The following is a 13,835-nucleotide window of genomic DNA, read 5'->3' as shown; positions in this document are numbered from 1 at the left end:
GGCTTAAATTCTATCAGCTAGAAAAGCTGCAAAATCTGAATATCTGGCTTCTCTTCCTTTTCGGCAGGAGGAAGCATCATTGTGCAGCTCTCAGTAAGACAAACTAACTGCTTATTCCTGTTAAGAGGAAAGTTCTAGTCTGCGCTTTGCTCTTTTAAGGTTCTACATCTTTACATAGTGTCTCTTTCTTGTCAACTGGGGTCTTCAGAGTCACTCATACTAATAATCTGTGTTCTTACCAATGCTCTCAGTACAGTCATGCTGTATGCTGCAATAAACTGTGACTAACGAAAAGACACTTTCCACCTTAGGACCGAGTCTCCACAACATCTGACATTATAAACTCTCCATCTTCTCTCCCTAGTTCTATATCTACATTCTAATGGCTATGTGCTGCAGCTATTGTAATAACCCCTTCCCAACCTGTTATTACCTCATATATGGTTTTGGCTTTCTAATACTAGAATTTCTACTACTACTACCCCACTGCCTAAGAATCACTATATTTTCTGTGAAATCACTGGTCTAGCATAAGGGGGTATATATTATCATTAAATGAACTAAAACACATCTACAGGAAGTTGCATATTATGTGGTACTTTAGAAAAGGTCAGTAAGGACCTCATGGATGCTGAAAAAAAAATCATTGGTGACTACTTTGCTAAGCAATCAACACAAAGGACACCCAAATGTTACAACTGCATACCATGCTTAATGCGACTTGGAGACACAAACACAGACTCGTTCTGTACCTTAATCTATTTACCTTGACTATTTCTTCAAAGAAAAGATGTATTTTAAGAGAAATGTAGCATTTTCAGAAATGTAGTTTGTCATTATTATGTATATTTAATTGGATTTCAGTTTCAAATTTGTTATGTATAATTAAGTTTATTTCAGTGCAACTGCAGACCTGTAAACACCTTTACTTATGCATTTGTGTTTTGGCTCAGGCAGTGCCTGAAAACAGACCTTGTGGACCTGTGCCCTTACTTTGTTAACAAACAAACAAATAAAAACAAATAAATAGGTATAACCTCTTTATGCAATGACTTATTGCTGAAATTAAGGTTAGGCTGGTTGAAGTAAGATCTTAAGACTCCTATTAAGCATAGATTACATTTCTGATAAAGATTAAGTTCATTTACTGCCTGGATGCCAACAAAGAAGAAACTAAGAGCACCTGAAAGGAAATCAAGTAGAAAAGGTGAAGAGAAAAGACTGACTGGGAATAATCCTGCAGCTGTTCAGCAAAGGGCAGTTCAAGCTCCAGCTCTAGAGTAAGACATGACTTCCCGTAATCTAGAGGAAAAATAAATCAAGTGTGCTCAGAGATAATTAAACAAAACACTGAAGGGGTATATCAATCAACTCAAATAACAAAAGTCTGTAAAAAAAGAAGCATTAAACAACTATTCATATGAGCTGATAAAAATACAAAAATCAGAGGTCAAATTGAAGGAAAGGCTGTCTGAGTATGAGACTGCTCAAGAAGAGATGTTTCAAAAATGGTAAAATTAGAGGACAGACCATATACAGAAAATTTGAGATTTTCTGATGTACCAGAGACTCAAGAAGGAGCAACATTGAGAGGCAGGTGTGAGATTTAAACTACTGTACAAAGGTATCTTCAGAATATTTTTCCCTGGAGGATCAAAGTCATTTGTTGATGCAGAACAAGCTAATGAGGAACTGTAAAATTTCTTCCAACACAAAGTGAGCCATCAAGCAGAAGGAGAAGATCGTTCTCATTCTTCTGGTAATAAAGCATAGACAGACTTTGTTAGTGAAACCTTTTCTACTGTTCCAAAGTAAAATGCTTGACAGACAGAGAAAAGCACAAAAGATGACCAGAAGAACCAGGAGTACTTTTGATTTGAACTGGAATTTGGAGCTGGGAGATGGAGATAAACAGGAAGAAGATGAGCAGCACAGAGATTAGTGAATAAATGTGAGGCGGAAAAGCATGACTTGTACTTGTGAAATGTGGTTGTGCAGGAATAAGTGGAAATAGTGTGCTTCTGCTGTGTTACATTTATGTCATTAATGTTTAGAAGGACTCTGAGTGGTGGGGAAGAGGAAGGAAAAAGGTAACTGTAAGTAACACATTTCTGTTCTTAACAGCATTTCTATGAAACTTTTCACAATATAAATTGCACACTTTATAGTAAAGTATTTTAGTTGTTTTTGTATGTGATAAAGTTACTAAAGTAAATGGATGCCATTTTTCCTTCTTCCTCTTCTCGTTTGGTATTAAGAATTATAGGCATTACAGTGCAAAAAGAGAAGAAAAGCTAGATAAAAGGCATGTTTAAGTTAATAGGCCGTAATCTTGGGTTACTGAGGTGGAGGATGGGGAGTAAAAGTACACAGATCAGAATATATGTAGAGCTGATATGCTTTTTCTTACTTTTTGCATAGGTGAATGTCTGGATTAAGACCCTTGGCTTAATCCAGTAACCAATTTTAAGTGGAAACAAGTAAACACGAGAACACGAAATATAATGGAAAGTTTTCTTTTAGCAATAAATGTTTCAGCTTTTCAGCAAAGAACTGCATTTTTCTTTTTTCTCTTATATTTCAATGGAGACAAGATGATACTAAATAAAATACAGAACACAGGGCTAAATATTACTGACTTCTCAAAGTATTCAAGTTGTTTTCACATGGGGATAAAGATAAAAAAAGAACAGTCACCAATTAATGTAAGTAGAAGCACAGGCAAAAACATGCATCTTAGCATGGATAACCTCAGTTTCAAGTTAATTAAGGCCTGTCTTAGTAGTTGTCTAGCACAAATGTTCCTGTTAAGAGGGATAAACATCATTATTTAAAGACATACATAGTTATGTGTATATGTATTAAGTTAACAAGTTATGGGGGTGTTCTGGTGTGTGTTTTGTTTAATGTTTGAGGGTTTTTATTAAAAGAAAAAATCTTATAAAATGTGGCATAGGTTCCACTGTTGATAATAAGAGAAAAATGTGTAAAGGATTAATGTATAAAAATATCTAAGCAAACACTTTCAAGCAAAAATCCTAACCCTCCGGAGCCATAATATGTCCTCCCATTGTCCACTTGTAAATTGCTTTTCCAGTCTCTTTTCCCAATCTTTTCTAACCTCCTCTGATTGATTCTTACACTTGTCATGCAATATTTTACATGCCCTGCTAATTATCCACTTTTTATCAGCAGCTTTTGTTCTAGAATCAACTAAAAACTTTGCCAGAGCAGGTGCTTCACTTAGGGCTCCTCTGTCCCTTTCTTCTTCCTATATTATTATAGCAATTTCTGGTAGGGAAGGCAGTTTTTAGCATGCAGTCTAAACTTCTTGGTCATATCCCCTGTTATTTTCCCTATTTGCTTCCAGTACCTTGAACCCTTTGCTAATTTTCCCCAGTAAATTCCAGCCCCCTCTCACACATTTTCTGTACCCCTATTTGCAGTCATCCTTATTAGCAAAATCTCCTTTCTCCATTCCCATGTTGGCTTAGTTTCTGCTACTTTATGAATATAATATTCTGTATGGTGGTTATTATTCTCTTTAAGAATCTGCATTTAAAATCCTACTCTCTCTCCTTATTTCTTGAACACCCCACTTCATCATCATTCCTTTCCATTATGCATATACGCCTAAAATATTCCTTTAAATCAGATAACCCCAAACCACCATGTTCTACTGGGAGGATCAACTCATCCCTAAGTCTTGCCCCTTTTATCTCCCAGATAAATTCCTTCAACTCTTCATTAATTATTGTTCCTCCGGTTGATGCCTGATCTGTATATAAGAATAAAAACAATTTCATTGCTTGCATCTTACTATCCATACCCACAAACAAAAGCTTCCAGTTTCTGAGCTTTTGCATTATGTTTTATTTAGTCTTCTTCTTCTTTCAGCTTTTCCCAGTTAGGGGTTATCACAGCAGATCACCTGTCTGCTCATGATTGGCAGGGGAGTTTTACAGTGTCGAGTTGCCAGCCCGGCGCCCAACCTTCCACAGAAGGCACACATACGCTTGTACACCTAGGGTCAATTTAGAGTATCCAATCCACCTACAGCATGTCTTTGGGAGGAAACTGGAGCACCTGGAGGAAACAGGGAGGACATGCAGACTCCACACAGAAGGCGCCCCAGCCGAGGATCGAACCGGAGAACCTCTTGCTGTGAGGTGGCAATGCTAACCGCTGCACCACTGTGGCCGCCCTTCATTACATTTTATTTATTCTCTTCCCACATATCCTTATCTGCCACAACACAAGCTTTTTTAATCCATACTCCTAAATATTTCATCTTATCATGTCCCCATAAAATATGGGAATTGTGAACCAAGTCATGTGTGGGTACATAATTTATGGCTGTGGGATTTGTTTTATCTTCATTAATTTTATATCCTGAAAAGACATTTGACAACTTGAATGCCTACAGTGCTTTTTTACTAAGAAAATCAAGGGTCTAACTCATAAAATCTATGCAGATCATCTCAAAGCATTGCCCCTCCTCTAGGTGTCATGCAGGCTACTGAGGGGTGATCTCTGCCTTACATGAAGAGCATCAACAGACCCTATGCTTTCAAGATCTACTGTTCATTTGCAAGTCCAATGAGGGAATAAATCCCTGCTCTAAATCTCCTTTGTAACATAAACAGAACATGTTGGAGGATAGGATGTATCACAGAGATTACCGCTTCTTTGACATTGTCTTCCTCTCCACATAAAGCAAAGTACCTCTCTTACACTATTCAAAAGTAATCTGGATGAATGGATGGGTAACTGCAAATTCACCCATGGTTTACCACCCTTGTACCTGATGGATAGGGGCAACATATAAATGTCCTGCTCATCTCTGGGTAATTCATACATAAAATATAAGGGCTAAAACCTCAAGGGAATGTATGGCTGGGCTTCAAAAGATCCTCATGGATCATTAGACTAGTAAGTACTTATGAACGTATGTATCTGGTACATTCCTATACCCTTCCCTCATACAAGATGAGCAGGCATTACCTTATCACCTACCAGTTGATGAGATGAGCAGGGATTACCTCATCACCTACCAATAGAAGAGGTGAGCAGGCATTACCTCATCATCTCCCTTTGCTGTCATTGGTTCCTCCAATGCCTAGGCTGCTAGTCAACTTAGGACATAAAGGTCACAGTCATGATTTCACCCTCAGTACCACTGCACTGACACTAACTTAGATTCACAAAACATGCAAACAGAGACTCACAGAATCAAATATAGAACTATAGGATGCTCACTAGCCTTAACTCATGCTTTACAGTCCGACTTCATCAAAAAGACCAGAAGGCACTCTAAATATAACTTTTTTAAACAAGAAATATTTTTATTAAATTATCACTTATGACATAGGCAATCATACATTTATAAACATGAAAACAAACTATATTGATATACTTTTAGTTGCAATCATTATACATCACTTATAATCCAGCCAATGTCAGTCAAACATTACAAAGCTCATTCAAGTCCTGCCTTCTTTTAAACCCCATTCCTCCTCCAAAACAGTATTTTGCATTTATTGCTCCCACAATTAAAATTTTTCTACCCTGTTCGAAAGATCCAGTATCTAGTACTTTTATTTATGTTACTATATTCACTACCTCTAGTACAGTTAGCTCAAAAAACTATTTCCTTAGTTATAACAGTTTGCTCACCCAGTATTTCTAACAGAGTCGTCTACAGGAAATTTTTAAAGTCTGCCAACTCATTATACTTCCAAAAATATGTTCCCAATTACCTCTTTCTTTCCCATAACACCTCCAACATTTGCTATCTACCTGAAGAAAAAGGTTATGGAGTCTACTTGGGGTATAAAAATACCTACATAAACACTTCCAAGCAAAGACACTAAATCTTCTAAACTGTGTTGCATATTTGGGAGACAGCGGTGGTGTAGCGGTAGTGTTGTTGCCTCACAGCAAGAGGCTCTCACATTTGATTCTCAGCTTGGGTTGGGAGTGCTTTCTGTGTGGAGTCTGCATGTCCTCCACGTGGTTATGTGGGCGTTCGAAAGACATGCGTTGAATGGGCATGCCTTCGTTGAAGGTTGGGCGTTGGGCTGGCAACTCGACACCATAAAAAACAACTGCCAATCATTAGTGGACCGGAGTTCCGCTGTGGCGACCCCTAACCAGGAAAAGCCAAAAGACAAACAACAACAACATACATGCCCCATTTTTTCTTTGTGAATTACTTATCCAGTCTCTCTTCCCAATCCTTTCCAACCTCCTCTGATTTATTCTTATAGTTATCATGCAAAATTTTACATGGTCTACTAATTATCCCTTTTTTAACAGCATATCATGTTCTAGATTCTATCAAAAACTATACCAGTGCTGGTCTTTCACTTAGGATCCCCCCATTTCTTTCTCTTTGCCTATATTCTAATTTTAATCCTTGATAGGAAAGATGATCTCTAGTCTGCAAGCCAAATAATAATTGGCCTCATCCCATTCTACTACTTTTCCCTCTCTGATTATTTGCTCACAGTACCTTGGTTCTTTTGCCAGCTTTCTCCAGTAAATTCTAGCCCTCCTCTTGCCTATTGTCTGTATCCCTAATTACAGTCACCCCTATTAGCAGAATCTCCTTTTTCCATTCTCGTGTTGGCTTAGTTCTAAGAATACTTTCTGCTACTTTATGAAGATAATATCCTATAAGGTTATTGTTAGTCACCTTAAGGATCTGCATCCAAAATCTCAGTGTCTCATTTCTTGAGCTTCCCCCAGTTTTGTCATCATCCTTTTCCATTATTGCTTACTGCTTGGGCTATGTATAGGAGCCTTAACTGTGTAGCTCTCAAATACCCCTTCAAATCTAGTAATCCCAAACCACCTTCTTCTACTGAAAGGATCAGCTTATCCCACTTGACTTTTGCTGCCTTCCCCTCCCAGCAAACTAAATATAACTTTCAGTGCTTTTGTTCCTAAGAGAACAGACTTTCATCAGAAAAAAACAACAGTCCCATACAAGCAAAGGTTTAAACAGAATAAAAAAAGAATACACCCACAATTACACAATTCGAATGGCTAACCCATTACATTTAAGCTTAAGAACAGGAGTAATTGAGATATAATTGTTGATCTCAGGAGTGGCATCTGCATTCAATTTAATTTGCCAAGCCAAATCTTTATTTGGAGAGAGAAACGCTATCCTGATGTTATCATGACTTTGTGCTTGTTTTTATGACTGGAAAAACTTTCTGACATTACTTATCGCCCAAAGTTTAGAATCTTGACATGGACTTCTATTAACAGCAAGTAAAGCTTTATGGTATATGCTTATCTATTTCAGTCTGCAGAACAACTTGAAAACTACAGTAAGGTAAACATGGCTGTAAATTCCTTTTCGAAAATGGCAAAACATAAGCCTCATTTTCTGTTTGATCTACCTTTCTAACACAGCTTTTTAAAAACAATTTAAATGTTTTTGTTTATATTTGGCCACTGAACTGCCCAGACATCATCCCCTCTCAAGACCAGTCACCATTCATTTTCCTTATCTTGTCACAACAATTACCCCATGTTACTCCATGGGGGAAGGATTCCCCTCTCTTCAGTGAAGATTTTCTTTAATGAAGTCCTTAGTCTTTGATTTCTAGCAATACTGGGTGACAGTCAACAATATGAAAGTCTATAATAGGAAGGCATTATTCCTGCACAGGATAAGTATTCCAGAGTACACCATAAGTCCCCTCCCTGTTGTTACAGGGACTGGAGCATATACCAAAGATGTGTTCCTTCAGACATCATTTCCAGCTCCATTGTCAGCAGGGACATCTTGCCAGGCCACAATACTCATTTTCAGCTCTTGCCAGATGCTGCACCATGAGACAACCCTTTGGCAGCCATCACATAGTGAGTGGAGCCAATGACCTTCCCATTGGATAGTCAGTACAACATCAACTGCTTACTGCCATCCCATTCAGTAAGCACATCCAGCAACCAGACTAGCTAAATGAACATGGCTTGCTGGGACCACAGTCAGGGGTCCATTTATCTGTGTCAGGAAGCTGGCCGTTATGGAAATGCTTTAGTAGACATGTTCTGGTTGTTGTATGCCATTGGGACAGCAGGTCTGTCAGTTCTTAGAATCTTCATTCAATAAGTACTCCTCCAAAGAATATTCTGACCTGAAGACAGGGCCACTTACATCATCATTGAAATAATAATAATAATAATAATAATAATAATAATAATAACAACTGGGAAAATAAGCAAAACAAGCTTTTTTGTGGGGCTATAGTCAATTCTGCGATCACTGCATTTCACAGAAAAACAGCATCAAGTTTTGCAGTGATTTCTGATTGTTTGCTTTTGGGCAAAACAACTTCTTTAGTAGCATTTGGCTTGTTGGGTTTGAAGGAATGCAATTTGCTAATGTCTGTTTATACAGTCACATGAATCAGGGTGGACCATGTTATAATCTGTGAGTCTGGCTCTTACTGGGGATGTCATTTTAAAATATTTCTGATCTCACACCAAAAATACAACACTGTTTTTTTTAAAAGTGACAAAGATTTCAGGTGGAAAATAGTAGACACTCATGAGCCCGCTTTACAGCTTCAGGCACAACAACCAAAGATCATTAACTGTATGAACTAAAACTACTAAAGTTTTATGGTAACCTGTTATTTTAGTGTACGTGCAGTATTTTCCAGCAAATCCAGGACAGTTGAGAGGTATGACCCTTCAGCATACCCATATACCTGCCTCTTGTTTAACTATGTGTTGCCGTACCTAACAGTAAGGGAAATTTTCCAAGGTATGGCAGTCTTGACTTTATTTCATACATACCATACCTTTTGCTCTTTAATAATCGTAGTTGCTGCACTTGTATTTGCAAGTTTCATGCATTCAAATGATACCTTGCATATTTCCTTTCAAAACGTTCTTAAATGGGATTCAGCATGTTTTGTGTAAAACAGTCTTGATGACTGACAAACATATTAGCATGACACAACTTTCTTCTACATTTCTGATGGCTCTTAGACACAGAACGGCAACCTACAAACAATATATTTTGTGTGTGTCTGTATGTCTGTGTGTTGTCATGGAATGGTCACTGTGTGAGCCATCATAGAAGGACTTCCGGAATGGAATTCTACTGTTTATACATGTTAGAATCAGCAGCCTGCTACATAAAAGTATATGGACCTGGTAAGCAGCCCACCAGTGTTCCTACCAATTGTAATAAACATGATGTACCAGTACCTTGAAATGGCTAAGATAAGGACGTGGATATGCCAGCTTTCCATTTCCGTTGTTCTGTTGATTCTCCAGTAAGGTGACATCTTTCAGTTCAACTCCAGCACTTGTGTCCCACAAGAAACCAACATAGGCAAATCCCTGCAAGCAAAGAACAGCATTTACATCAATTCATAACCTTCTGCTTGAAACTGTAACACAGTATCATGTACCATACATACAACATCCTCAAACTGGTAGCAAGTGTACCTTCATCACATAACAAATCCAAAAAATATATATAGGATCTGTTAGAAGGCATTGATTGTAAAACAACAAGTTATGGCTCAAAGGTTATATTCTCCCTCTGCAGAACATGCCATAATTTAGATTATCTGGGCATAACACAAGAATATATATACAAAAGGAAGTTTTTTTCTTAAGCTACTTTTTATTCTGCAAAAAATGTTTGCATTCATTTCATTGTTCTACATTTATTTTTATTAATGGGTTTGTTTCTCTGGTCTGAAACTTATTAACTGTTTTGCAAAAATTTAAAATCTATATACTGCTGTCTACTGATGGTGCCTATGTGGCCAGGGTCATGCTGAAAAGTTCCCTGGACTAGTCCAGCTAATCAGTTAATAAATAAATAAATCTTTGTGTAAACAGCTGTTCTATGACTTTCTTTGATAAAGCAATCACAGCTTTGGCTTGAGATTGATTAACTGGAGTGAACGGCTGATGCCAGCTTGCCCATTTTGGGAACAGGGATGTTGTCACGCCCCCTGCAATGCTGATATGTACTGAAGAGAGGTGTACATAGCTGGTGCTGGGATTGGGTATATATTTGCCTCTATCAAATAAGTGGTGTCCATGTGGTAGTCTTTATGAGCAAGGGTGGGAATATGAAGGTACACACACAAGGCACAGCAAACCTTCATGACAGTCAGTGGATTGTGTGGTTAGGATCCTAACCAGAAAAAAAGCTTGATGGCTGTCTCAGCAACTCCCTCATGAGTGCTTATCACTCTACAGGAATGATATTGACAGACTGATGGTCAGCAGGTAGTTTTGACCCTCCAGAGAGTCAACATCAGAAACCAGACATACAGTACATGATTTACTCACTGAAGTCACTGAAGGTCACAGTAGCAAGTAGAACCCTACTCTTTCTTAGAAGAATTTGGTAGAAAAGGAACTCTCTATTCATCTCCACAATAAGAATAAAGCCTTTGTGTCAAATTAATAACAGGAAAGACATGGGGATAGAACCCTCTGTCCATTTCTCAAGGAGGAAAAAGCTATAGATCTTTTTTCAGGGGTAGTCTGTACCAGTTATAGGAGCTCTGGAAGTACACCTGTGAATTAGCAAAGTTCTTTCTAGGAGAGGAACTAACAGCTTTAAGCCAAAGCCATCTGAGATCATGTCTAAAACTCACCAATCCATGATGATGGCTCTCCAAGTAGGCAATTCAGTGGGATGGTCAGGATTGTGTCAATGACACTAGCAGAGACATCTACTGTTTTGGAAGACTACAAGGATAAATTAATGGAGTTGCAATGCTGTCTAATGATTGTGGACTTTTTTATCTTATGAAGGAGATTAATATTCAAACAGATCTAAATGGACAAAAGGAAATCAAGGGCACTATGTATAGACTGAACTGTGGTCTAGCCACGCTTCTTCTTTTGATGATCTCTGAAATGAGCCTGGAAAGCATGTTCAAAGAGGACATCGCTCAAAAAGATGTCAATTAAAATGGATTGATTTACATTACTTTAAATGAGGAGAGACTGAGCCAAGCTAGCTTAAGTAGGCATATACCAAATCTGATGCCTTAGTCATGGATAAATACAGTATGAAAACTGTCATAAGGGAGACTTCATTAAGAGGGAAGACATAGGGAAAGGAGAGTATTTTTCCTTATCTTTTTCTGAAACAAGGACTTCAAGAATCTTTACAATCCTCTTCCCAGGGAGAGGTTGAAGGAGATAGTTCACTACCCTTAACCCCAACACAGGGCAGAATTAGCTCATGGCACAGTTTTAGCCAACCCCTTAAAACAGGCAATGAGCAAATATTACGTTGGTGTTACACATGTTTGGTATGTTGCTATGTTTGATTGTTAATTGATATGTGAACTGGTTCTGAAACATTTTTTTTCAACAACTACCTGGGTCAACAGGGACACAAAAAAACAATTAAGATTCATAACATTGAAGGCAACAGAAAAAATGCAGATGTCAGACATAACTATAGTAGAAACAAATTATACCTTACTACCATACCTCTCAACCTGGAAACATCAAAAATCTGGACAAGGCCCATGGAAAATAGGTACAAATCTGTACACTGATTAACATCTAATTTGCATACATAATTGTGTAACCCCATCCACTCCAATGGAATTGTGGGATACCAACTTTCAAATGCAAACTGAAGAACAGACAACCAAAATATGGCACCAGAGTCCCCCTGCAGCCATTCCAGTGTCCCATTACTTGGCTTTCGCCCCATTTACCATAAACACTAATGTGTGCATACTGCTTTACTTCTACAATGATTATTCGTATTTTATTTTTACATTTTACAGCACAACAATGCACAAACACTAATAGACATCTGGTAAACAAAACAATACTGTCTCACAATGAAAACAGACTTGGCATTAAAACTTCTCTGCCATTGAAACTCACATTAATTGAAACAGCATTGAAACCTATACCACATCCAAAAAAAATACATCTGGCCTGTGGAGGATAAAAAGATTACCTTTGGGCTGTTTTCAAATCATTGGCCCCTTGCAAACAAAACAAGAAACATACATGTGTTCTTTTCTTTGATACACCTTCCTGACTTTATTAAATTATATTCCTTGTATACAACATTTTTCCAGTAGGCTATACTGTAGGCAATGAAACAAAATACATGAACCAATAATGACAAAACTGCCCAATTCAGAACATTTCCATCATAAAAGACTACTTCCATATTCACACTATAAATAGAATGACAGTAGTGTAAGCCATAAGCATCTTGCACAGCTTCTCGCACTTATTTTCAATTTCATTTTTTGGGGGGGGGGGCAAAAGGTCAAATACCAGGGATACATTTTAAACATTGCTTGTATAATTTTGTAAAGCTGCTAGAATAAAATGTGTTACCACCATGCATTTCACTAGCAAATCTTGAGCCCTGGACCCACTGCACTACAGTCAGAGCAACATACCACTATGCCAAATCGGCAGCTTCCTGAAAAATAGGAAGACTGAAAACTTAATGGCTATCATTTAGTGAATTCATTTCTCACCACAGCTCTCAACCTCTTAGCATAAAAAACACACACACACACACACACACACACACACACACACACACACACACACACACACACACACACACACACACACACACACACACACACACGTTATGCATTTTGTAATAGCCTGAAAAAAGAACAGAAAAATGACAAATGTCTTATTATTTTAGCAGATAAAACATCATCTGACCTAACATGAAAATATTGCAGAAAAGTGTGTTACTATATATGAAACACTTTAGTAAGTTGTACAATAATGTATCATATATATAACTGTCTTTGTTTCTGTGACAAGTAGTGAACAGATGATTTTTCTTACTTAAGAGAATAGTTTGTCCTGGAGATTATCAGATTTTAGTGAAAAATATCACAGTTTTGACATCTGGGAAACTGAAAGCATTAATTATGACATGATTATGTAGGATGAAATCACAAGCATGACCTTTCCTGTTTTATCTTTGATGTCTTCCTCTTCTAGTCAGAAGAAATCTTGTTTTCCAAAAAAGAAAATTGGTCTGCCATTTGAAAAAAGGCATTAGTATAAAAATAAGTTATTTCATTAGTTGTCACTCATCTTCCTCTTTATATGAAATTGGTTTTAGTATTTCAAAGTTTGGTCTTTTCTGTGGGGACATTACCCCTTTTGAAGTTCTTTTGAGCACATTTTATTTAGAACAGACTGTCAAGAGTTGTTTAATGTGAGCTTCCTACATATGAACATCTCTGAAAATTAGAACCTTGGTGTTATCAAGATATTAGTCACTCATTAATGGAGGTGACAATGACTGTTTAATGCATTACAATGTTATATATACTTGGAAAAAAAGATTTATTTTATTACTTTTTTGAATATCTACAGATTAAAGTGACAGTCACATTAGGAACAAATAACGATGCATTGCAGTGTTTGTCATTGGTTACACAGCTGAGTTCTGCAATGTTATGGCCGTTAAGTGGAAAAAAAGTAACCTTTATATGTAAGCAAAGTTGAATGTACATCTCTCAAGTAGTGTGTTTATGTGTTATGTTATTTAAGCTAAGGAACCTCAAGGATGTCTGGGTTAATGCAGAGAAGATTTGAAATTGTTGACATTCTTTTTTATTTTATTTTAATCACCCCTTACTTCTGAGTACATCCAGAAACAGCGAGTGTCTTCTAAATAAACTCCACATCCAGCCAGCAAAATAAATATAGCTAGTGTCTTTGCTTCATAAAATCCACAGTGAGCGGAGCATCATCTAAATAAAATCCACAGCCAGAGAAATGCTTTCTAATTCAAGCTAAATAAATCCAGCCTTTCTGGC

The 13,835-nt window shown here is 37.4% G+C and overlaps 1 protein-coding gene across 1 annotated transcript in view; it reads right to left on the bottom strand.

The window, feature by feature from the left end:
• Positions 1 to 13,835, bottom strand: part of EEPD1 (endonuclease/exonuclease/phosphatase family domain containing 1) — an 891,467-nt gene that overhangs the window by 55,354 nt on the left and 822,278 nt on the right. The window contains exon 4 of the mRNA XM_044065031.1: positions 9,235 to 9,369. Coding sequence (XP_043920966.1) covers positions 9,235 to 9,369 — 135 coding nt within the window. The remainder of the gene's footprint in view (positions 1 to 9,234; positions 9,370 to 13,835) is intronic.

Source organism: Protopterus annectens, chromosome 3.part0 (assembly GCF_019279795.1).
Source record: "Protopterus annectens isolate FY-2018-M chromosome 3.part0, PAN1.0, whole genome shotgun sequence".
In the NCBI taxonomy this organism is placed as follows: Eukaryota; Metazoa; Chordata; order Ceratodontiformes; family Protopteridae; genus Protopterus; species Protopterus annectens.
Note: the sequence above shows the minus strand (reverse complement) of the source record. Positions and strands in the feature narration are given on the sequence as shown.